Here is a 26,219-nt window from a genome sequence, read left to right as displayed (position 1 = left end):
ATGGGCTGTCAAAGTGTACTAGTTGGAATACATCCTCATCCTTCTATTGTTGCCACTTTTTGGATGTGTTTTTATTAGGATTTATGGGCGGAATAGCAGACTTTTATTTACGTTTGTTTTACGAATTCATTAAAAAAATTATATCCGTCGTCATGTCTTTCATAAAGGTTGTGAACGATAGGCAAAATGACAGAAAAAAGCAGTTCCTTTTTTAGGTCCTCTACTGTTTGGCAGTTATTTTTGGTAATATGATACATATAATGAAGTTGCTGTAGCTTGTTTACTTCAGATGCAGTCAGGAGTAATTTGTTCAACCTATTTACTTATACTAGTGGTGTTCCTCAATGTTCCATCTTAGGTACATTCTTTTTCATCATTTGGGCTACTTAACTGGTGGCTCAAGAGTTCAGTTCCAAAAAATTGTGAGGGACTCACATTTTTGCCGCAGATTGTAAAATACAGTGCTGTATTAGAAAAGATCTGGACTTGATTTTTTTTTTAATGTAAAAGTCCGTAAAAACAACAGAGCTCTCCTAACTATGACGAAATAAATAGACCAAAATCAATTAATGTCTACTATAGAGGACGTTGGTTTAAAGAATAGTCGACTCCCCCGGTCCTTAACTAGCATTTAAATTAAAACATGTTTTTTTTTGACAATTAAGACAAAAAACATCTTAAACAGATCATATAATTGTATGTATTATGACTTTCAAATTTTAAAAAAATACCACAATACTTTGCTTTAACCAATTATCTAAAGTGTAGGGCAGGGGTGTCAAAGTCAGATCAGGGGTCACAAATCTATTCCCGTGCGGGCCGCACTGGTAAAATAATGACATAATAACTTAAAAATAACTTCAGATTGTTTTCTTTGTCTTACTTTCGCCAACAATGGAACAAGCACATTCTGAACATATAATTGTTAAAAATAATCCTCTTGGCAAAACACTCCAGATTAATTGAGGAAAAATTGTCTGCAGTTTTAAAACCACCATGAAGAACTCAATTAACTTAGACTTTGTCTAAGTGTTTTTACAAAGCCATTCAACTTTAAGCACTTGCTGTACAGCGTTCCCATGTTTGCAGTTCATTAAAACGTTTTTCGAAAAACCACCAAGTGTTTCCTCAAATCGCCGTAGTGGTGACATCCGCAACTGACACAACACATTCATTTGTCATCACTTAAATATTACAATTATAATAAAAACAAAATGACACCGTAGCCATATCAAAGTAACGTAACTACAAACTTAACCAGTGTGATCATGCTAGATTCAAGCATAAAGCAAAACAGAAGAAAAAAAAGTGAAACACACATTTTTACAATGGAGTTCGGGGTGCGCATTTACGAAGATGACGGTCGTGTTGACTTAAGTCTTTGAATCTTACTGTTTCCTTATTTTACCCGTTGAGTTGACAATTTACACTGAGTGTCACTACAGCATCAGTCTGCGGTCATCTGCTGCCAGCCACAACAGGAGCAGCTGATTGTTTGAACCTGTGCTGGTTGGAGTAGCGGAAACCAATCCAGGTGCTTAAAGTCAGCTGACATGACATCTTTGAACAGTGTCAAGTGTTGCGTGGGTTGCACTTGAATTGCTATTACCACATACAGTGGACACAATTAAGCTGTGCGTTTGACACCCCAGGTGTTGAGGATTTCTGTTTGTTTTAGTGTTTAAGCCCAAACTTTTGTTAAAATGCCAAACTCTTCCTGTTTCTTGGCTATAAGGGATTTTTTTTCTGAAATGCAGCCAATTCAAATTCTTTAAATGTATCAAATTGAAATGATGTGGCCCTAGTGTGTGAATGTGAGTGTGAATGTTGTTTATCTGTGCTGGCCCTGCAATTAGGTGGCGACTTGTCCAGTGTGTACCCCGCCTTCCGCCCGATTGTAGCTGAGATAGGCGCCAGCGCCCCCCGCGACCCCAAAAGGGAATAAGCGGTAGAAAATGGATGGGATGGGCATATTATTACTGCTACTCACAGGGTGATTATGGTAAGTTCATGGAGAAGTACCTACCATAATTAATGGTGGAGACGTTCTCTCTTGCACCGTTGACCACCTTGTAACCTGGTCCATTCCCATATGTGATGGCGGTGTAGGGCTTCTGGTCAACATCACTTACCATGGGGGCCAGGCCTACGGAAATACACAGACCGCTGTAATGTCCCAAAGAGTACCAGAACACTGTCAACGAGGGTTTTTATGACATCAGAATCTCAGTACGACAGCAGTGATTGGCCATGATTCTGGAAACTTAAATCAATACCACGATAAAAAAAAAAAAACAAGCTAAAGTAATTTTAAATTCCCTTTATTGAAAACTGACCAGTGTGCTTCAACATCTTTTTGCACAAATTGTATATTTTGGCAACAGCTGCCAAGTGATAGTATACGTTCCAAAAACAACAGCAATTTAATGCATTTTAATCAGGATACCATTTTTTTTTTTTAAATAGTATGAACATCGTACTAGGAATGCAGACGATGCATGTGTTCGGAAATAGGTGATTGATTTAAACAAATACATTTCATGGAATGTTATTTGTAAAAGAGAGGGGCGGAGCTTTCCACCGATCACCACCTGGTGGTGAGTTGGCTGCGATGGTGGGGGAGGATGCCGGACAGACCTGGGAGGCCCAAACGCATTGTGAGGGTCTGCTGGGAACGTCTGGCAGAGTCTCCTGTCAGACAAAGTTTCAATTCCCACCTCCGGAAGAACTTTGAACATGTCACGAGGGAGGTGCTGGACATTGAGTCCGAGTGGACCATGTTCCGCACCTCTATTGTCGAGGCGGCAGATCGGAGCTGTGGCCGCAAGGTAGTTGGTGCCTGTCGGGGCGGCAATCCTAAAACCCCTTGGTGGACACCAGCGGTGAGGGATGCCGTCAAGCTGAAGAAGGAGTCCTATCGGGTCCTTTTGGCTCATAGGACTCCGGAGGCAGTGGACAGGTACCGACAGGCCAAGCGGTGTGCAGCTTCAGCGGTCGCGGAGGCAAAAACTCGGACATGGGAAGAGTTCGGGGAAGCCATGGAAAACGACTTCCGGACGGCTTCGAAGCGATTCTGGACCACCGTCCGCCGCCTCAGGAAGGGGAAGCAGTGCACTAGTGCGGATGGTGTTCTGCTGACCTCGACTGCGGATGTTGTGGATAGGTGGAAGGAATACTTCGAAGACCTCCTCAATCCCACCAACACGTCTTCCTATGAGGAAGCAGTGCCTGGGGAATCTGTGGTGGACTCTCCTATTTCTGGGGCTGAGGTCGCTGAGGTAGTTAAAAAGCTCCTCGGTGGCAAGGCCCCAGGGGTGGACGAGATCCGCCCGGAGTTCCTTAAGGCTCTGGATGCTGTGGGGCTGTCTTGGTTGACAAGGCTTTGCAGCATCGCGTGGACATCGGGGGCGGTACCTCTGGATTGGCAGACCGGGGTGGTGGTTCCTCTCTTTAAGAAGGGGGACCGGAGGGTGTGTTCCAACTATCGTGGGATCACACTCCTCAGCCTTCCCGGTAAGGTTTATTCAGGTGTACTGGAGAGGAGGCTACGTCGGATAGTCGAACCTCGGATTCAGGAGGAACAGTGTGGTTTTCGTCCTGGTCGTGGAACTGTGGACCAGCTCTATACTCTCGGCAGGGTTCTTGAGGGTGCATGGGAATTTGACCAACCAGTCTACATGTGCCTTGTGGACTTGGAGAAGGCATTCGACCGTGTCCCTCGGGAAGTCCTGTGGGGAGTGCTCAGAGAGTATGGGGTATCGGACTGTCTTATTGTGGCGGTCCGTTCCCTGTACGATCAGTGCCAGAGCTTGGTCCGCATTGCCGGCAGTAAGTCGAACACATTTCCAGTGAGGGTTGGACTCCGCCAAGGCTGTCCTTTGTCACCCATTCTGTTCATAACTTTTATGGACAGAATTTCTAGGCGCAGTCAAGGCGTTGAGGGGTTCCGGTTTGGTAACCGCAGGATTAGGTCTCTGCTTTTTGCAGATGATGTGGTCCTGATGGCTTCATCTGACCGGGATCTTCAGCTCTCGCTGGATCGGTTCGCAGCCGAGTGTGAAGCGACCGGAATGAGAATCAGCACCTCCAAGTCCGAGTCCATGGTTCTCGCCCGGAAAAGGGTGGAGTGCCATCTCCGGGTTGGGGAGGAGACCCTGCCCCAAGTGGAGGAGTTCAAGTACCTAGGAGTCTTGTTCATGAGTGAGGGAAGAGTGGATCGTGAGATCGACAGGCGAATCGGTGCGGCGTCTTCAGTAATGCGGACGTTGTACCGGTCCGTTGTGGTGAAGAAGGAGCTGAGCCGGAAGGCAAAGCTCTCAATTTACCGGTCGATCTACGTTCCCATCCTCACCTATGGTCATGAGCTTTGGGTCATGACCGAAAGGATAAGATCACGGGTACAAGCGGCCGAAATGAGTTTCCTCCGCCGTGTGGCGGGGCTCTCCCTTAGAGATAGGGTGAGAAGCTCTGCCATCCGGGAGGAACTCAAAGTAAAGCCGCTGCTCCTTCACATCGAGAGGAGCCAGATGAGGTGGTTCGGGCATCTGATCAGGATGCCACCCGAACGCCTCCCTAGGGAGGTGTTTAGGGCACGTCCAACCGGTAGGAGGCCACGGGGAAGACCCAGGACACGTTGGGAAGACTATGTCTCCCGGCTGGCCTGGGAACGCCTCGGGATCCCCCGGGAAGAGCTAGACGAAGTGGCTGGGGAGAGGGAAGTCTGGGTTTCCCTGCTTAGGCTGTTGCCCCCGCGACCCGACCTCGGATAAGCGGAAGATGATGGATGGATGGATGGATATTTGGAAAATGCCAATTAGACCTTTAGATGCATTAAAAATAAACTGAGTCAATTAAACATCTTGAATACATTTGATTTTACTGCTCACAGTTGTTGAAAATGGGTACAGTGGTTAGCAAGTTATGTATGAAGTGTCATGGCAGCTGAGGGAACTTTTATTCATTTACTGTTAGAATGTCAGAAAATGGGAAAGTGTTATGAGAATTGTCTTTTTTGTCCATCCGAGGCCACCGTAGGTCACGTGAGCTGCTGTGTCTTGAAAGTGTTAGCCAAGTTAGCTCATGGGTGTTGAACTGGTGACTGAAACAGGCTCAGTTTCCTGATATGGTGTCACAGGTAATGACAGTCACCAAACAATGGCAAAGTTTGTGGTGTCACAGGTAAGGACAGTCACCAAACAATGGCAAAGTTTGTGGCGTCACAGGTAAGGACAGTCACCAATTAATGGCAAAGTTCGTGGTGTCACAGGTAAGGACAGTTACCAAACAATGGCAAAGTTTAGGCCCCCAAAGTGTTTGATTTTGCCGTACGGCGACAATGGAGGCAGCGCTTTCCTCGCTTTCCAAAAGAAACACACAGACGTGGCAATTTATCAATGACTGCAACGTTCTCAAATTCATTTTCATTTATCGTTCTGATGGATTGAAGTATTGACGACTATCGGCCAAGTCTTAACTTTATGTTACATTTTTTAATGCTTCGGGACATCGCATTTATGCTTTTTAATGCCACTTAAGGCCTTAATTTTCGCAAAATCCATTTAGTGACTTTTAATGCTTTTTATTGCCCCTCAAAAACCCTGGACTAGTAATTCAATTATATACATTAAAAAGGCAAATAATACATTTAAAATTAGAAATAAAATGGAAAACAAATGGACATAATTATTGCAGCAATACAATAGAGCACGTGCAAAAAACAAATGAATTCTTTGTGTTTGTGAAAGCAGACTCGCCCGCCGTAACTGTCGTTGGTGAATCACGTGGACGTGCTGTCCCAGCAGGCACAAGACATTGAAACAACGTTGAGAACTTGTTGATTTAGGTTCTGACGCCTAGCAACTCAAAATTAACATTGAAACAACATGCTTTTTGACAATGTTTATTAAATGTTGGGTTCTGACGTTGATTGACCATTGAATTGTTGTCATTTCCCAACCAAAAATTTACTACACAAATAAAACCTTGAAACAACATACTTTTTGACAACATTTATTCAATGCCGGGGTTCTGACGTTGATTTGACATTGAAATTTGGTCATTTCCCAACCAAAATTCTATAACACAAATAAAACGTTGAAACAACATGTTTTTTGACAATGTTTATTCAATGTCAGGTTGTGACATTAATTTGACATTTCCCAAAAAACAACGTGGATCCAACGTTAGACATCAACATTATCTCAATTTACAAATACGCCTATTTTGCTTCAAAGTCAGTTTTAAAGGACGTGTATGAATAATCAATGTTTTGTGCCTTCTAGGTTGTTGTTGTTGCTACTAACTAGTCTAGCACTGCGGCGCTAACGGTGTTGTGAGGTTGCTGTTGACGTATGAAAGGTGAACTGCACTGAATGTAGGTCTTTTCCTTTTTTTGTGCGTTGTAAATAGTAAAACACTCTCCAATTCTGACTATTTTGGACAGGTAAGGGTCGATCCACAGCGATGGTTCTGCCACAAAATACCTCAATGCTAACGAGAGGAAATGACACTTCAAGGACTGCCTTTGGCTTTGACAGTAGGATTGTTTGTTTGCAACAAAACAATAGTTTTTTTCACTACGATAGGGCAAAAACATCCTTGCCCAGTAACACCCTCCTAGCTTTTGGAGTATAAATATTTGGGGTTTTGGCACCAGACACTAGACCGAATCTGACCAATCTAAGTCAAAGACTAGATGTGACCAATCGCATTCTGTGATCATGAACTGATGAAGTCTACTTGGATGAGAGGCGAAACGTCTTCTAAGACAAAGCAAACAGTTCTGTTGCGATGGATTGAATACCCTGAGAAGACAATGACCTGATGAATGAGAACATTGATAGACATCTCTCTCTGCAATTGCACGTTATTGATAGCAAAGATGGCGCCTCGCTCTGTACACGGCTCTGGAATATCTTAAAATGTTTTTCGCGGCAATTCCAATTTTGACCACAATGTCAGTTGCTACGTAGAGTGACACTTTCCGTCATTTTCAGCAGACCGCATTGCAAAATGATTACCCCCCCTCTTTCTCTTACGCAAGATCCACCCAGGAATGGGGCCATATGAATCCTTTTCCCAACTGTGGCATTATTGTAACTGTCAATAAGGAGTTGGTAACTTACCAAAGATGCTGTTTCCTCTGTGTGTGTAACCTCCAAAGCTGAAGACATGGGAATGGTCGGCAGTGACGACGGTCATTGTATCGAATTCGCTGGTCAGGAGACCTGCTCTACCAATTGACCGATCCATTTCCACAGCATCGTACAGGGACAACTTGGCTTTGCCCTCATGGTGAGCATGGTCGATACGTCCTCCTGAAGGACAACCATTTATGTCCAGGTCAGATGACTTGCAAAAAAAGGTACAACCTACCTTCTACCAGCAGATAAAATCCATTGGGGTTCTTCCTGAGGATCTTAATGGCCATTTCCACCATCTCTGTGAGTGAAGGCTCCGTGTCCTGGTTCCTCTCCAAGTCGTACATGAGATCGGTGGGTTCAAATAGACCTGGAAAAACAGACATGAAGTTGTGGCACACATGTCCTGCAACTCCGAGCCTCTGGCAGAAGAAACTCACCGAGAAGGTAATTGACGCTGCCGGGGTTGAGTGATAAGAGCTGTGACTTGTTCCAGACATAATGGCCTTTCTGGAAATTTGGACACAATCACAGCAAAGTCAATTGTGTTGGTCAACTTGGCTTTAGATCAGGAGTGTCCAAACCCTGGGGGCCGCATTGGGCTAAAAATCAATTAGTCAAGGGCCAAAAGCCGACTGCACATGTTAATATATACGAACACTTTATATATATATATATATATATATATATATATATATATATATATATATATATATATATATATATATATATACATACATACATACATATATATGTAATAAACATACATATATATCCTATACATAATACATATTAGTAATTATAATTGGATTGTCCGGGGTGTAACCCACCCATGTGCAGCTCAGATAGGCTCCAGTTCCCCCCGTGACCCTGAAAGAGTGTGAAAGGTCTATTCCTACCTTGTTTACTTCCCTGATGACCTCCTCAAAGTTATATAATCATAAATATCAAGCAGCTAAAATGTGCCAAACATGGTTAAGTGTGGAGAGTGCTTTTCATTTTTCCCCATCGTGCTTGGTAATGCATTTAAATGGGTATTATTTTTTTTTTTTTATGGTGTGTGGATGTTTTTTTTATAATATCCGCAAAGTTCAGTGAGCAGGTTGTGTTATGTGTGACCATGTGTGTTGACATTTTGTGTTGGTTAGATTTTTTTGCATCATGACTGGGGAAGGTTGTTTTAATTGGGTCATACAAGTAAATTGTGTGCATATCTCCATCCAAAGCATAATTAAAGGTCATTGACCGGAATTAATCACATTGTTGACAAACAGCAGCATCAAAATTGATAAGAGTTTAAATGGGGTCTCGCAGGCCGCACTTGGCCCGCGGGCCATGGTTTGGACACCCCTGCTTTAGCTAATAACAATGAAAAGAGCCGAGACAAGACAGGAACTGCAATTTTTACTTTGTCCTTCATTTTGTCGACCCACTCCTTAACCAGGTTCCGGCCGTCGTTCCGCGTGCCGTTGTGTTTCCCAATGTTGGGGTATTCCATATCCGGGGTGTTTTTGGGGTACATGTACTTCCTTCCTCCACCCAATATAACCTGAAAGGCCACAAGAGAAGAAGGAACATGTTGATCACAAATTTCCTGAAAATAGTTTAGGTTTTAAGTGTACGGCCAGACTTCAGCATATGGAAATGTTTAACAAAACTGGTACTTATTTTGGCGACCAAGATTCTTTAGTGACACACAAAATAGTCTTTCCATCTCTAGTGATACACAAAATAGTATTTCCATCGGATACAAACATTACATCCATAAAACGTTTGCAAACCAAAAGTCAATGTGGCGTCATTGTTTGTGGTTTGTGTTCACAAACTAGTTGCAGTTTCACTCTAAAAAATTTAAAGCCTCGGCTTCTGTCCCAGCCTCTTGATGAATAGCGAGGGCCTGGAAGTCCCACAAAAGAATTCCTGGAGGTCTTGGCCATTTTTAAACGTGTGGCCCTTTGCCAGTGAATGTACCAACACGGCACCGTAGAAGTGTGTATGTTAACCATGTGGCCGGGGCCCATTGACGGGCCGCGAGCGTTTCCTAAACGGCCACCGAAAAACATGTGTTACTCAGCTGTGGTCCATATGGGCCGAAGCAGTACTCAATTGTAATACACTATTCCACCACTTGTGGCAGAATGACCATATCAAACAAACAGAAGAAGTCTGGGGCTAAAGTCACAAAAGTTTCTTAAGCGCAAAAATGACCACTAAATTGTTGGAATAATAACAGACAACTTCATAAAAATATGTAATATGTACAATATACACACTGCAAGTATATATATAATGTGTTAACAGACACCTTCATAACAATATGTAATATGTACAATATACACACTGCAAGTATACATATAATGTGTTAACAGACACCTTCATAACAATATGTAATATGTACAATATACACACTGCAAGTATATATATAATGTAGTAACAGACACCATCATGACAATATGTAATATGTACAATACACACACTGCAAGCATATACTGTATATAATGTAGTAACAGACAACTTCATAACAATATGTAATATGTACAATATACACACTGCAAGTATATATATCTATAATGTAGTAACAGACACCTTAATAACAATATGTAATATGGACAATATACACACTGCAAGTATACAGTGGTGGTCAAAAGTTTACATACACTTGTAAAGAACATAACGTCATGGTTGTCTGGAGTTTCCAATCATTTCTACAAGTTATTTTTTGTAATAAAGTTATTGGGACACATACTTGTTGGTCACAAAAAACCTTCATGAAGTTTGCTTCTTTTATGAATGTATTATGGGTCTACTGAAAAAGTCAGCAAATCTGCAGGGTCAAAAGTATACATACAGCAATGTTAATATTTGCTTATATGTCCCTTGGCAAGTTTAACTGCAATAAGGCGCTTTTGGTAGCCATCCACAGGCTTCTGCTTGAATTTTTTACCACAAAATTGCTGCAGTTCAGCTAATGTGTTGCTTTTCTGACATGGACTTGTTTCTTCAGCATTGTCCACACGTTTAAGTCAGGACTTTGGGAAGGCCATTCTAACACCTTCATTCTAGCCTGATTTATCCATTCCTTTACCACTTTTGAGGTGTGTTTGGGGTCATTTTCCTGTTGGAACACCCAACTGCGCCCAAGACCCAACCTCCGGGCTGATGATATTAGCTTGTCCTGAAGAATTTGGAGGTAATCCTCCTTTTTAATTGTCCCGTTTAAAGCACCAGTTCCATTGGCAGCAAAACAGGCCCAGAGCATAATACTACCACCACCATGCTTGACGGTAGGAATGGTGGTCCTGGGTTTAAAGGCCTCACCTTTTGTACTCCAAACATATTGCTGGTTATTGTGGCCAAACAACTCCATTTTTATTTCATCTGACCACAGAACTTTCCTCCAGAAGGTCTTATCTTTGTCCATGTGATGTCAGATGAAACAAAAAGGATTTCACTCAGTACAGATTGGTGTCCTATCACAGTGTTGTGCATTACAAACTCAAACGTGTTTCGTGTTGACGTAGTAGCTAGCTTATCTTTTTCTGTAGTTACCTTTTAATACTAATATCGTAGCACGCCGATGTGTTCGTACGCTAGAAAAAGAGTTCCTCGGTGTTCACTCATACAATAACAATGTCGTTACAGCTTGGTTATTATCCAGGTTACATAACGAAAATGACGTATTCTTGACAGTTTTTGGTTACATTTTAATGTTTCCAAAAATGCTGTAAAATATGACCTAGTAATCAAATAGGCTTCACTTCTCCGAAGGGAAGTCAAACCTCAGTAACATTAATTGATCAATTGAACCTCCATATTCAACAAAGTAGCAAACAAATTCAATATCGACCACAAGTAAGCATTGTTATTTCTATTAAATTTTACAGTAAACAATACCAGACAATATGTTTGTGAATGTACGAATGATCCATCCGATCCTTTTAACTCACGTCAATGTTTGGAATATTTTCAAACAGTTGTCTTGCGATGTCTTTGCATCCAGCCTGCAGTGCCTCCGCCGGCATCTCGTTGTCGGAGTACCAGTCTCGGTCCACGCTGTGGGCGTAGGCAGCGCTCGGCGTGGCGTGGTTGATGCGAGTCGTGGTCACTACCCCCACCGACTTGCCTGCAGAGGGCACAGCATGTTTGTTATTGCTGTTTTACTAGATGGGCACCACAGCAGTGGCGTGCCATTTTGTTGCCGTTGGTTGTTACAGTAGGAGACAGAAGTACGGGTTTTGTGTGCGTGTGAGGCTCTGGCTGCGTGTGGAAGATTTCAAGAGGCGTGTAGGTAAAAAATAGGCCCGCCCAAGGGCCTGGGAAGTCGCACTTTTGTTGACCTCTACACACGCTACGCTAAGCTAACTGAATGCTCTGTTACACACCAAACGACGACTTGATCTCATGTATCCATCCTATAAGGTTGTTGTGATAACAAGGGTTTTAATAAATACACAAAACACAGTCTGGATCACGTTCCTGTCAATCATCATACAAGCTCGGAGAAGCCATTCCCACCAAGGAGGTCACTTCAACATAAAGTCTTTCAAACAAACCATCATGGCATGTACAGCACCCAACCATGACCATCCCTATAACAAAGAACATGCATAGGGCCCCACCATCCGTGTCGGGCCCCGTTTTTCGTGAAAACGCAGATGGAAAAGATTAATTAAGGAATGACAGGGCGTGTCATATTAAATTTTGACCACAAATGTATTCCTAGACGCTTTCTGTGGCGTCACTGACATAATGGAAAATTTCCCCAAAGAGTCTTGTTTTGCACTGGAAAAACTAACCAAGTTTGTATTTCTCATTTCTAGTCAAAATATCTAAAATCAGTGAGACATAAGAACTTGTTTTTAGGCAAAAAAAAATCAATAATTTTGAGCATCACATGTTTGTTATAAAACACTAAAATTCACAATGGTACTAACTATAGCTAATAATATGTTTCAATTGCTAATTTTAAGATCAATTTAAGCTTTAAAAGTTTTATTTCAAGAAATCCTACCAAGACAATTTTGCCTTGTTCCATTGTCAGATTTTTGTGCTCGTTAAAAACAAAAATAATTTGTATTAATTTTATTTTAACTAGTTTTAAGGGGGGCATTTTTTCCAGTGTGTAAGGCAGAAGTACTTGGTTTGAATCTTGATCAGAGTTAATTTTGGAAAGTGTACTGTAAAAATGTCAGTTGTAATTATGTTCAAATTGTTATTTCTCACTAAAAATGTTTTCCTGTGAATGATTCTTAGTACAAAACAATCAAACTGTATTTATATGGCCCTTAATCACAAATTCTCAAATGGCTGCACAAACCACAACGACATGATCCCACATCCGTGCAAGAAAAAACTCAACCTAATGGGAACAATGAGAGGACAGAGGATTTTTGAGATAAAGGGAAGGTGGGACACAGGCCAGTAGTTTACCAGGACCTCTGGATCGAGGTTAGGTGTTTTGAGCACAGGATGAATAACTGCTGTTTTGCATGCTAGGGGAACAGTGCCAGTGGTAAGTTAATAATAATTAGCACTGATGATCCATATATTACCAACAGGAGAGGTTATTTTGGAGAGCAATATCCGTGGTACATAAAAAAAGTAAAAAAAAAAAATGTTGGGGAAGGGGGGGGGGAGCCTCGAAATTAAATTCTCCTTAGGGCCCTGGGTTTAAAAAAAAAAAGTTTTTTTATTGCCAAGTACATTTATACATGGAATTTGTCTTGGTGTACTGGTGCAAAACAGCTAACATAAGAAATAAGGCCAAAACAGCAATACCTTAAGTAAAATATATATATATATATATATATATATATATATATATATATATATATATATATATATATATATATATATATATATATATATATATATGTAATATCATATATAGAGTAAATATAGCTATTGGCAATATATAAAAAATAATAAAAAATTGTCCTATATAGGCGTAATTACAAAAAAATGAAAAATAACACACAAAATGTAGAAACGGTGAAATGGAGTGCAGATAAATAATCTAAGTATGGAGTGCAGATAAATAATCTAAGTCTAGTGAGCATTAATGTAACACTTAAAAGTTTCAGCGTTTACATTGCTGTGATGTTTTCTGACTGTGGGGCTGATGTTGCTGTGTGGGGGCAGGGGAAGGGAGGGACATTGTTAATTAGCCTGACACCGGGGAGCAAGAAACAGTTTTTGAGTCTAGAGGTTTTGGTCCTGACGGACCACAGCCTCTTAACAGAGGGGAGGGTCTCGAATTTGCAGAGTGAGAGCGGTCACCCACAGTTGTGCTTGCACGCCTCAGGGTCCTGGGGGTGTACATGTCATGGAGTGATGGTAGATTGCAGCCAATCACCTGATTGGTTGTCGCCTGCACTGTCCTTTGCCGTGATGAAGTAGGAGAGGATGGACTCCATGATAGATAGATAGATAGATAGATAGATAGATAGATAGATAGATAGATAGATAGATAGATAGATAGATAGATAGATAGATAGATAGATAGATAGATAGATAGATAGATAGATAGATAGATAGATAGTATTTTATTGATTCTTTCAGGAGAGTTCCCTTAGGAAAATGATGGCAGTGTAGAAGTGTACCGACATGGTCTTTGGCAGGTTGAACTTATTTTCGTTTCGTTTCCATTCCCCTTAGAAATGCACAAAACCAATAAAAACTGGTAACGGAAATACCCATATTTCGAAAATATCCCAAAAACATTTTTGCGCTGTCATGAGATGTTTTTTTTAAGACTTTTTAACACTCTTTTTTGCATTTATAGGGCACCTAAACACCGGACTGACTGGGCGCCCATGCAGGACAACTTGGTCTCGCTTTCAAACTGTAGGCCGGGGTCGAGTGAGGTGTCACTGCCGCACCGGGCCGTCTCACGGGTGCCTTCCCCGCAATAGAGGCCAACCCGCAGGCTCGCAAAAACTCACATCTTCAAACATTGTTGACTGAGCCATAAGTCTGCGATCGGTCAGCAGAGGGGGAAGACAGCTAAGCGGCATCACCACACTGGGTGGTCCTGCGCCATTCCACGGGTCCCTTCCCAGGAATAGAGGTTGACCCACAGGCCCGAACATTGGTGGGCCAGGGGGGAAGCCAGCTAGGCGGCATTGCCACACCGGGCTGTCGCCGTCTGGCGCCATCCCACGGGTCCCTTCCCAGCAATAGAGGCCGACCTGCAGGCTGGGAGAGACCCACATGCCCGAACATTGTCAAAGGGGCCGTGAGGAAGTTGCATTTGTCTTCTATTGACATCACGGAGCAGTGGTTTCAATATTTTCCTCAAATTGGAGTCTCGTAGGATGAGATTTTACGAAAATTACGGCTCATGACGCAAAACACTCTTTAAGGAAAAACCTGCCATACTATATCGAAATTTTAGAATTAACACTTTAATTTTGCGAAAAACTGCAATGGAAACGCAGCTAGCTATTGAGTCCAATAAGACGGGTGTTGTCTGCTAACTTGAAACCTTGACAGACTGGTGACTGGAAGTGCAGCTGAGTAGAGGAGAAAGAACGCAGCCTTGAGGGCTGCCAGTGCTGATAGTCCTTCACCTGCCGTCTCCTGTCAGACAGGCTTGAGGATGGAGTGGAGGGCCAGGTTGACTTTGTTAATGCCATAGGAATATTTTCCCATTTTTGTAGATACTTTTCAAGAAAATAACATGAATCTTTACAAATACAACATATCTCAGTGAGTTTCCTGAGGAAGACAAAAAGAGAGTAGACTGTGTGTGTGTGTGTGTGTGTGTGTGTGTGTGTGTGTGTGTGTGTGTGTGTGTGTGTGTGTGCTCAACACACACGCCAAGTTAACTTTCGTTTTCATGACAAGGGTGTCTGTTTTAGAGATTGCTCCAAAATTTGGTTCTCGCAGCGCTGGTATTGCTATTGTTTGTACTTTGTTAAACTCCAATTTTAGTCACCTCTCATCATTTTAGACTTAGAATAACAGGATCTGGGTGGACTATTCCCTCCTAAAAGGAGGGTCCAAATACAAACAGTAACAAAAATGACCAAACTATTTTGAGATATCAGTCAAATCACTGTAGTATCAGCCAATTGGCTGGTATCGTAACTATCGATCTGCTGAACTTTATTTACATTCCAGAGGTCTACGTAGCTTGGCGGTTAGCAGCTTTTTATATCACCTCAAGGACGTTTTAGCTATTTATTGTCCTGCAGTGATTACAATACTTGTAAGAAACTGAAATTTATCTTCCACCATGGAGGCGAGGACTAGTCATGGAAGTGTTGACACACTGTGGAGGGACATTAGCCGTGCTCACATTCTGGCTAATGCTCTGGCAATACTCATGTAACACCTGCATGTGTGTAAAAAAAACAGGACATGGTAAAGCAAACCATGACCAAGGCCGCATAAACATAAGGGGTCGCATAAACCTAAGGGGCCGCTGGCTGAGAGGCTTTTGAGCCCCCCAAGCCTCAACACCCGCCCTTGCAAAACACATGGTGATTTTTTATGCAAAAATGTAATCCATTCAAAAAAATGTGTGCTTTTAGCTCAGTAGTCAGCACCCTCGCCTCACACACCGGTGACCTGAGTTTGCGCCCCGCGCGGAGCAGTAACATAAAGCAACTCAGCCGAGAGCGAGAGAGAATACACAATCGCTACACTAAGCAGAGTTGTCTGTGAATGATAATCATTGCATTTTTCCGTCAAAATCGGGGGGCACCTGATTGGGTAGGTACCCCTAGGGCTCCAGCCAAGTTAATACTGTGCACTAAGGCGGCCCTGAGCGTGACGTGATAGCAAACACATCAGTTACCATGACCCAGCCCCGACTGGCATGTAACCCCTTTAATTAGTGATCAGCGGCAGGTTAGTTCACTGATCACCAATCACAAACAGGTGAGGAGAAACAGCGCTCAAACTTAAGGGAGTGGTGGCGGAAAACAGGAAGTAAAACAAAAATAGGAGTGCTGGAAAGGAAATAGAGAAATAAAGAGTGACTGCTTGTGTCATCCACCTGCATCCTTGGCCCACTTCAGGATGGAGGTGACCTCGTTTCCTCGGCTGGTGTTGCACTGGGAGCGTACGGCGGCCGCGCTCACACCCACCGTGCCCTCGTTGGCCTTGACCCCGCACAGGAACGCTGTGGCTGTACCAGCACTGTCCGCCACCTGCGCATTGGTGTTGTACGTCTGCACAGAACAAGCACCTTGTTGTTCTTTTTGAAATGTAACAACTTTTCAATGTGTCTCTCAAACATGAGATAAACCTATCATATCCCTCACGTTTATTCCCTTATCTTGAGAAACCAGCCGTTCAGCCGCTTGACTTTCAAGTTGTGGCTTCTCATGAGGAAAAACCTCCTCCCTCAAGTACAGGACTCTGGCCTTGACCTGCCCCCTTTGAAATAAAGGTTGCTATCTTGCCATCATTCAGCTACGGGCGTGGGAGCTGTGACTCCAATCGCTTTGTTTTTCCTTCGACAAGGCCAACCTGACATGTGAAGAAATACCGTGCATATATCAAAAGTGACACACTTTTTGGAGACTGTGAGTCTCTTACAAGTTTTTAGAACCCAACTCACAGGCCAGCAGATGAAAACGAGAGAACCTAAAATGGAACCTTGAGGAGCACTACTAGCACACCTAGGGAAGATGAAGACATGACTACTGAGTGTATCTGAAGTAAACAGGCTACAAAAACACTTTAGTAACATCCATCCATCCATCAATTTTCTGCCGCTTATTCCATTTGGGGTCGCGGGGGGCGCTGGTGCCTATCTCAGCTACAATCGGGCGGAAGGCAGTGTACACCCTGGACAAATCGTCACCTCATCGCAGGGCCAACACAGATAGACAGACAACATTCACACTCACATTCACACACTAGGGCCGATTTAGTGTTGCCAATTCACCTATTCCCAGGTGCATGTCTTTGGAAGTGGGAGGAAGGGAACCCGCGCATTTACGGGGAGAACATACAAACTCCACACAGAAAGATCCCGAGCCCGGGATTGAACCCACGACTACTCAGGACTTTCGTATTGTGAGGCAGACGCACTAACCCCTCTTCCACCGGGAAGCCCCACTTTTGTAACATAAATTATATTATTAAAAATAAAGGAGTGGACTTAAAGGGGACTTGCATTTTATGGGGAGTTTTGCCTGGCATTCACAATCATAAGAGATTTTTTTGGGGGGCATTCCAGTTTGTAGTAATTGGCTAATGCTAAGTGGCTAGCAATAGTGCTAATGGAGTAATCCATTTTGCCTTTAAATCACTTTAACAATGCACCCAAAAAAGCCCCAACAATTCTACATTTACTTCTCGTGACCTGAATAATAACCAAGTATTAGCAATATTGTTACAATAAGCGTTTATGCTGATATACTATTTTTAGCTGTGATTTAGGGGCGCTAACTAGCTTGTGCAACTACAGTCTTGACATATTGAGCTGCTGTATCTGTTAGCAGGTAAAAGTACATTCTAGATTATAGATCATCCGTCTCACCTGGATAGTAGAAGGTTGTGGACATAAACCGAGAAACTGGTCATCTGACATATGTATAGACATATATATATGTCTATACATATATACATTGATATGTATATATCAGTGACAGGCTGTCAGGGGAGGAAAATGAGGCAGTGCCTCACCTTGCCACCAGGTGTCCTAACCATGAGATGTTCAGAAATTCCATGTTTCCTGATGAAAATAAGGCAGCAGACGAGAAGTGAAGCAGACACAGGTGGTGCCTTCACGGTTACACACAAAGTGTATATAGCGTGTGCGTGCTTGTTGCCAGGGGAAAAGGCAGACCATGAGGCAGCAAGTACCTCTGCCTCACAGTAGGGGGCAATATTTGGTCAACTTCTAGTTTAACGCCCCAGCAGTACTGTGACTGGCCACACTGGGAGACGTGCTAGCAGACACATGTCTCTCCAGCGGAAGCCAGACTTTTTTTTTTAGCTGTACTTATAACAAGCATGGCATTTTTATCAGAATAAGCCAGGGTTTGTGGGTGTTTTTTGTCGGATGCAAAAATATTATTTTATTGCTTGGAATGAAATTGAATTAAATGAATGTTTGCCAATATGGAGAATTATATACTGTATCCAAGATGAAATACTTCTGTAAACTGGACTTGAAGAGAAAATGAATGTTATCATACAAAGTACGTTTTCATGGAGAGTAGCTATTGCTGCTCCAGATACAAATACAGTAAGGTAAAATACACTCAAAATACTCCATTTATTTTGTGAAAAGCAAATGGGACCAAAAAGTATTCGATAACAAGTTTATCAAATACTTTTTGGACCCATTTATCATGTATTAATATTATTATGATAACATTTTTATGAAAGCAAATAACTTACTTCTTTTTCCTGTTACTCTAGTGTGCAACCTAAATCAACAATGATTAGAGCTGCTAATCTGAATTTAAGTTCACAGCATGTCACTAGTATATATATATATATATATATATATATATATATATATATATATATATATATATACATATATATATATATATATATGTATATATATATACATGTGTGTATATATGTATATATATATACATGTGTGTGTGTGTATATATATATATGTGTGTATATACTGTATATATACACTATGTGTGTATATACATATACATATATATATACATCATATATATTATATATACATTATATACATATATATATACACATACATAAAGCCTATACATTAATCTGAGTACATATTAGGATAATAATATAATGGATATATCGTTAATAATTATTATATGTATGTGAAAGTTCAACTCCTAACTTGTTTACTTCCCTGACAACCTCCTTAAGGTCTTTTAATCAATCAGAAATATCAGTAAACTAAAATGTGCCACAACATGGATACGTGTGGAGAGAGGATTTTGCATTTTTCCCATCATTCCTTGAAATTGATTTAAATTTTGGCGTAATTTCAATTTTTTTATGTTGAATAATAATTTTTTATAATATCCTCAAACTTAAATGAGCAGGTTGTGTTATAAGTGGCCATAGTGCTTATTGAACTCGTTCCGGTGGGCTGCACTTAGCCCGTGGGCCGCAGTTTGGACACACCTGCTTTAGTAGATCAGGCCTTATGAGTGTTGCATGAAGCTTACTATGATAATCACGTTTGTACAAGAAAACTCAAACAATGACTGAGTCGCTAAATAACCTCAGCAAGATTGGTGCTTTGTTCTACCGTTGATGGTTTTGATCCAAAACCTAGTCACCTTTGACAAAGCCACATGTGGGAACTTTTCCATCTCCAGCTGGGTTTCCTCTCCAGACTGTCCGCTCAGCTGACCCTTCAGTATCCGAGCGGCCGTCACCGTGGGAATGCCCATCCCTTTGAAAGCCAGAAACAGGTCAACCGTTAGGAACACATTTGTTTTTCCCCTTAGCGAGGACTCAATCAACCAATCAGTTTTGATTGATTTATTGACTAAAGCACATTAGTCAGTTTACGCCAAAAGATGTTTCAAGGACTTGTTGTGGGACATGCATGTAAACAACAATAATATTTCAACTCACACATATTTCCTTTGGAAATAGCCAGTGAACAGTCTTTCTGTATGTAAGTCAAAGACTGGCATAACTGTAGCCTTTGGGCATCCTTACGGTAAAAGACAGGAAAATGCTCGACTATTACATCATCTTTGGTCGAGCTCTGTGATTCATGTACAATGAGGTGTATTTGTTTTTTACACAAGTGAGTAGAAAAATAACGCTAATGTAGATCCACGCTGATGTCGGCGTCTCCTCAATACATTACATGACTATCATTCATTCACACAGAAAAAAACCCTCGATCATTTCTAAGGTGTGGCGACTTTTATTTTGCAAAGCAATAGTAGTTGTAGCAACTTCTTTTTTCATTTACAAAATCCACTCAGCTTCCTTTGTTTTCACTTAATCGAAGCGACGTCGAGGGGCCACATTAGGCACGTTTACGTTTCACATTAAATTAGATTTTTTTTGTTCCCTCAATTGACACAGAACGGATATTATTTTGCCAGTCCAAATGTTATAAAGTACTTCATCAGGAGTAGTCCAAACTGTTTTGTATCAGATCTTTTAAAATGTGACTTCAGTCTAAACGGCAATGCAATCTGTTTGCGACATTTAACTCATTTTTGGTGTGCGCAGGAACAGATGCGGCCCACAAGCAACAAGTAGATACCTCATCACATTGGGTTTTGGCAGCGTTGTTTTGGTGGTAAGTCCTTTTTCGGCAGCCGATTTTTCGGTGTATCACTTGTCAATGGTGCGTAAATAATAGACTATATGTAATATAGGAAGATATAAATGTCCTTTCATTTATAAGAAATAGCGATTGTTGAAGGACCGGAAATCACTTGTACAATGTCAATCAATGTTTATCAATCAATCAATGTTTACTTATATAGCCCTAAAACACAAGTCTCTCAAGGGGCTGCACAATGTGGCGTATTTACTTTCATGATACGTACATTGTGAAAGTTATTTACGGAAAAGAGTTGAAAAATCAATCTAACGTAGATTCACGCTGATGTCTGGGTCTCCTCTACTAACAGCCAAAAAAGATCACAACCCTCCCAATTATATAACACAATATACATCCATTTATACATTATATTACTTACATTTATTTACACGTAAAAAAAATCATTATTAAGGTGTGGTGACTTTTATTTTATTTTGTAGTAGTAGTAATGACTTTCTTGTTCATTCGTGGAATCAGGTCAACTGACTTTGTTTTGGAACTGTGCATGCAAGTGGCGCCGAGGCCACGTTTACACTGCACACCAAATCATATTTTTTTTTGACTCAAGTGACAGAGATCAGATTTTTTTTGCTAGTTTAAATGCGCCAAAGTGCTTCAAATCTGATCTTTCCGTATCAGATTCAGGCCAAATCCAGAGGTAGTCTGAATCAGTTTTGAATCTGATCTTTTCTAATGTGAATTAAGTTTAAACGGCAATGCGACCTGTTTGCGGCTTTTACGTCATCTATTTTTCAGTGCATCGCTAGTCAACGTAAATAATAGACCATATGTCATCCAAGAAAATGTATATAGTCTTTGAATTGTGAGAAATAGCCATCGTTGAAGGATTGCAAATCACTTTACGATGAGGCATATTTGCTTACGTTGCATAGGTTGTTTATGTAAAACAGTTGAAAAATAACGCTAACGTAGATCCAAACTGATGTCTGCCTCCTCTTCTAACAGCCATAAAAAGATAACAACCCTCCAAAATATATCCATTTTATCAATTCAATTTATTTTCACGTATGGCGACTTTTATTTTTATTTTCCTTCTTTATTTACGGAATCCAGCCAACTCCCTTTGTTTTCAATTTATCGAACTGTGCATGATAGTGACCTCGAGGCCACATTGGCGCCACATTTAGGCCGAATTGGGGCCTGTGCGTGTTTACACTGGAGTCTGATAAAAAGCAAATTTTACTTATAACCTAAATCGGGGGTCAGCAACCAGCGGCTCTAGAGCCACATGCAGTTCTTTAGCGGCGCCCTGGTGTCTCCATGGAGCTTTTTCAAAAATGTATGGAAATTGGAAAAAAAAGGGGGAAAACCTTTTTATTTTTTTGTTGTACTATAGTTTCTGTAAGAGGACAAACACAATACAAACCTTCCTAATTGTTAGAAAACCCCCTGTTAATATGTATGTGTTTATGCTTCACTGATGAGATGATTTGGCGAGTGCCGTTTTGTACTACTAATTTCAGTGGCCCTTGAACTCATAGTTGTGTGGACTGTGATTCAACAGTTTGTTTACATGTATAACTTTCTCCGACACTGTCACAGAAAGACGTGTTTTATGCCACTCCTTCTTTGTCTCATTTTGTCCACCAAATGTTTCATTCTGTGCGTGAATGCACAAAGGTGAGCTTTGTTGATGTTATTATTTTGTGTTGAGTGCTAATCAGGCATATTTGGTCACTGCAAGACTGCAAGCTAATTGATGCTTATATGCTATTTAGGCTAGCTGTATGTACATATTGCATTATTATGCCTCATCTGTAGCTATATTTAAACTCATTTCATTTCCTTTACTTGTGTGTATTTAATTTATTTTTCCATGTTTCATGACACATTAAATGCATGTAATATGAGCTCCACTTCTGATAGTTGTTTGTGTGCCATGTTGTTCCAGACCACAACAAACGTTACCCAGCTTACAAAGATTGAAATAAATTCATTAAAAGAAGACAGCCTTTAACTTGGACACACATCTATACCTTTGGCTATTATAACCCAGTCATTCCCAGGAGTTATCTCACTCTCTGAGAAGTCTTACTAATGTTTTCCAATGTTGTAAAAATGTGTAGAATAAAAATTACATTTCAACATTTCTGTCAACGAAGATTTGCATCAGCCTGCGACGCATTTTGATAGTAGGCTAATATAGCTAATGAGCCACTTACATCATGTGTTGTCTATATTATAACACTTATATAAGACTTTTAAAGTCATTTTGATAGTAGGCTAATATAACTAATATCGACCTCATTATAACACTTAAATAAGACTTTTAAGTCATTTTCATAGTGGGATAATATAACTAATATAGACACTTACATCATGTGTTGTCTTCATTATAACACTTATATAAGACTTTTAAAGTCATTTTGATAGTAGACTAATATAGCTAACTTAGACACTTATATCATGTGTTTCCATCATTATAACACATAAGTATTTAATTTTTTTGCAGCTACAGACCGATTCCATTTTTGTATTTGTGGTCCAATATGGCTTTTTCAACATTTAGGGTTGCCGACCCCTGCCCTAAACAGTCAGCTGGAAAAAATCAGATTGAAAAAAAATCTGATTTGGTTTTTGAAGTTAATTTGGAACATGTATGCACGTTCACCATGATACATCACATATTTGACATATTTTATTGGCGTGAAGTGTAAACGTAGTCATAGTGCGTTTATGATTGACTACTTTTAGTGGGAAAACCTGTAAAAACAGGGCGTGTTTGCCACATTGATGAATCTTCACTGCATGACCACTGCTCTTTGTGTGTTTTAACCAAACGCAACTTTCTTCAATGTAACCACAGCCCCCCTTCTCTCCACTGACTAATATGTGGCCGGCAAGACGCTAACGTGAGCATGCATGCAGCGCTGGGCAGGAATGTCATGTTGTGGCCTCAGTCCAGGAGTGCAGGGGCCCGACGCAGGACACTAGATATTGTTCCACTGACAAGCGAGCACCCGTGTTTGCTTTCGCGCTGTTCTTTTACCGCCGCACCACAGAGACTGACTTGAACTAAAACTGAAAACTGGTGAACATGGTTGAGTCGAGACATTCCTTTCCTTGGTTTGATCAGACATCATCAATGTGGCTTACCATCGCCCAGGAACAGGATGAGGTTTTTTGCTCTGTTCTGGTTTAGCTGTTGCAGTGTCAGGGCGTTCTGCAGGGTGCGCTGGGCCCACGACCTCCAGAAGTTAGGATCCTTTTCTTGCTCTTTGTGTTGGGGACGGACACACCAGACAGAAGAAGGTTAAGAGTTGGAATAAAGTTAGAATGTCAACTGAAAGACCTTCATTTTTGACCTCTGGGCCCACACAAATATTAACACTAAATTAGTCATACAAATCTTGATTTTAATCATATCTAATAATTATATCCACCCACATTGATTGATACTTTTATTAGTAGATTGCACAGTTCAGTACATATTCCGTACAATTGACCACTAAATGGTAACACCCGAATAAGTTTTTCAACTTGTTTAAGTCGGGGTCCACGTTAATTAATTCATGGTACCAGGATACTTGTAGCATATGAAAGCATGTGTTAATCACAAAGATTATTATCAAGGCTTAGGTCAGGCTGATTACAAAGATAAACAGCAACCAAACATATTGCAAAAGGGACTCATAAAAATGGACGTATCCCAGCAGGCACAAGACGTTGAAACCACGTTGAGAACTTGTTGAATTAGGTCCTGTTGTCAAGCAACACAAATACAACGTTGAAACAACATGTTACGACTGGTTGGCATAGTGATGCCAAATTGGTCCCTTCGAGGATGCGTCGCCATGAACACAGCAACGGTAAGTTTAAATGATTTATTAACCTTACCAAAAACAGACTAAGAACAAAAACACTGGAGCTAACAGACAAAAATAAACGAAGGGCGCTAGCATGAAAGCTAGGAATAGAAAATACAAAAACTATACTTGGCACGAAGCACACAAAAGAGTAAAACAAAACATATTCAGCATGAAAGCTGGAATATCGAGTGGCTTAGCGTAAGAGCTAGCGAGAAAATACATACGGGTAGTAAACAGTCGTGAATGTTGCTCGAAGGCAAATTAGAGTCCCAGAATGAGTAAACAGAAAAAGTGAACTTAAGTAGGAGGGTGATAATTATTAGCAGGTGTGCGGGGCGAGACTAGCAGGTGGACTGATGAGTGAACCATGGTGACTGACTAAACAGGAAGTAAGAGTGTAGAACAACAGTGATACAACAACTGGAAGTATAAACCATATGTGGTGATCCGAGTAGCGGATCGCAACAGTATCCCCCCCCAAAAAAGACAGATTCCAGATGTCCAAAAATACAAAGAAAAAACTTGAACCCCCTCGCCACAACAAGACAGTCCACAGAAGAAGGGAGGGCGGAGGGATGCCATGGCGGAGGGTCGCCAGGTCGCGTGTCCCCGAATCCACCGAGGACAGGCAATGTGGCGGAGGCGGATGGAACACCGCTGCCGAAAGAGTTTTGGCGGCCGACCTCGAAAAGGCCACATCAGTGGCCGCCTTGCAGGATGAGGTACCCGGCGAGGCGGACGACCTCGCAGAGGCCACACCCGTGGCAGACGTGGAGGAGGCTTGGCAGCAGCAGACGAAGGTGCGGGGGCTGCAGCCGAAGCAGGTGCAGAGGCCGGCGGAGGAGCAGGCGTTGGCTTCAGCCGAGGAGCAGGCGTTGGCTTCAGCCGAGGAGCAGGCGTTGGCTTCAGCCGAGGAGCAGGCGTTGTGGAGTCTGGCGTAGTCGTCGCAGAGGTCGGCGTAGTCGTCGCCGTCGTGGAGGCCGGCGTAGTCGTCGCCGTTGTGGAAGAAGGCGTAGTAGTCGGCGTCGTGGAAGAAGGCGTAGTAGTCGGCGTGGAAACCGCAGTCGTCGACGCAGGTGTTGGAGTGGGTTCCAACTTAAGAGCTGGTGCTGCAGTGGGTTCCAGCTTAGGAACAGGTGCTGGTGCGAGGACCAGGAAAGAGTCAATTGCTGGCGTGAGAACCAGACTAGGATTCGGTGCTGGTGTGTGAACCAGGTGAGAGACCGAAGCAGGTGTGGGAACCAGGTTAGGAACAGTGCCGAACATCGGTGGTGGAGGACGTGCTGGAGGTAATGACCTCGCAAGTCTGAACACCGGTGGAGGAGGTCTACTTGGTCGTTGTGATTTGACCGGGGGAAACACAGGTGGAGGAGGTCTACAAGGCCATTGAGACTTGGCCGGGGGGAAAACAGGTGGAGGAGGTCTACAAGGCCGTTGAGACTTGGCCGGGGGAAACACGGGTGGAGGAGGTCTACGAGGAAGAGCTAAGCGGAATACAGGTGGCGGCGGCCTGGGAGGAGCTAGCGGTTTAACGGGCCGAAAAACAGGTAAGGGTGGCCTCAAAGGAGGTTGCGGTTTGACAGTTTGAAGAACAGGTAGCGTCTGTGCTACCTCCGCAACACAGCTATAGGCCATAGCCCCCCCCTCCAGACGGGAATCCCAGACCCGTTCCACTGACCATAAGGGAGGGTGGTGGGAGGTTTGGAGGCGAGCAGACTCCTCCCCTCTATATTGTCCAGAGTGTCCCTTTGAAAAGGGAGAAAAAACCTTGGACTTGGGCGGAGAATGAGGTTTTACAGGTGGAGTTGAAAAAACAGATGGATGGGATTTACCAGAATAATAAAAAGCAAAAATGTCCTGGTAATTCTGTATTTTATTATTAATGTTATTGTCATTAGAAAATGGATGAGAAAGAGAATCTTCAAAAAAAAAGTCATCGTTGATGATGTCATCAGCGGAGGACGGGATTGCGTCACCGGGGGGCGTCGACGA

The 26,219-nt window shown here is 42.0% G+C and overlaps 1 protein-coding gene across 2 annotated transcripts in view; it reads right to left on the bottom strand.

The window, feature by feature from the left end:
* Window positions 1-26,219, bottom strand: part of alpl (alkaline phosphatase, biomineralization associated) — an 86,905-nt gene that overhangs the window by 6,486 nt on the left and 54,200 nt on the right. For both annotated transcript variants that reach the window (XM_061886352.1, XM_061886361.1), the window contains 9 exons: window positions 23,515-23,634; window positions 19,385-19,500; window positions 16,144-16,318; window positions 11,087-11,262; window positions 8,548-8,688; window positions 7,580-7,649; window positions 7,375-7,509; window positions 7,125-7,316; window positions 2,027-2,146 (listed from right to left, as the gene is read on the bottom strand). In XM_061886352.1, coding sequence (XP_061742336.1) covers window positions 2,027-2,146; window positions 7,125-7,316; window positions 7,375-7,509; window positions 7,580-7,649; window positions 8,548-8,688; window positions 11,087-11,262; window positions 16,144-16,318; window positions 19,385-19,500; window positions 23,515-23,634 — 1,245 coding nt within the window. The remainder of the gene's footprint in view (window positions 1-2,026; window positions 2,147-7,124; window positions 7,317-7,374; window positions 7,510-7,579; window positions 7,650-8,547; window positions 8,689-11,086; window positions 11,263-16,143; window positions 16,319-19,384; window positions 19,501-23,514; window positions 23,635-26,219) is intronic.

The sequence above is a fragment of the Nerophis ophidion genome, linkage group LG02 (assembly GCF_033978795.1).
Source record: "Nerophis ophidion isolate RoL-2023_Sa linkage group LG02, RoL_Noph_v1.0, whole genome shotgun sequence".
NCBI classification, from domain to species: domain Eukaryota; kingdom Metazoa; phylum Chordata; class Actinopteri; order Syngnathiformes; family Syngnathidae; genus Nerophis; species Nerophis ophidion.
Note: the sequence above shows the minus strand (reverse complement) of the source record. Positions and strands in the feature narration are given on the sequence as shown.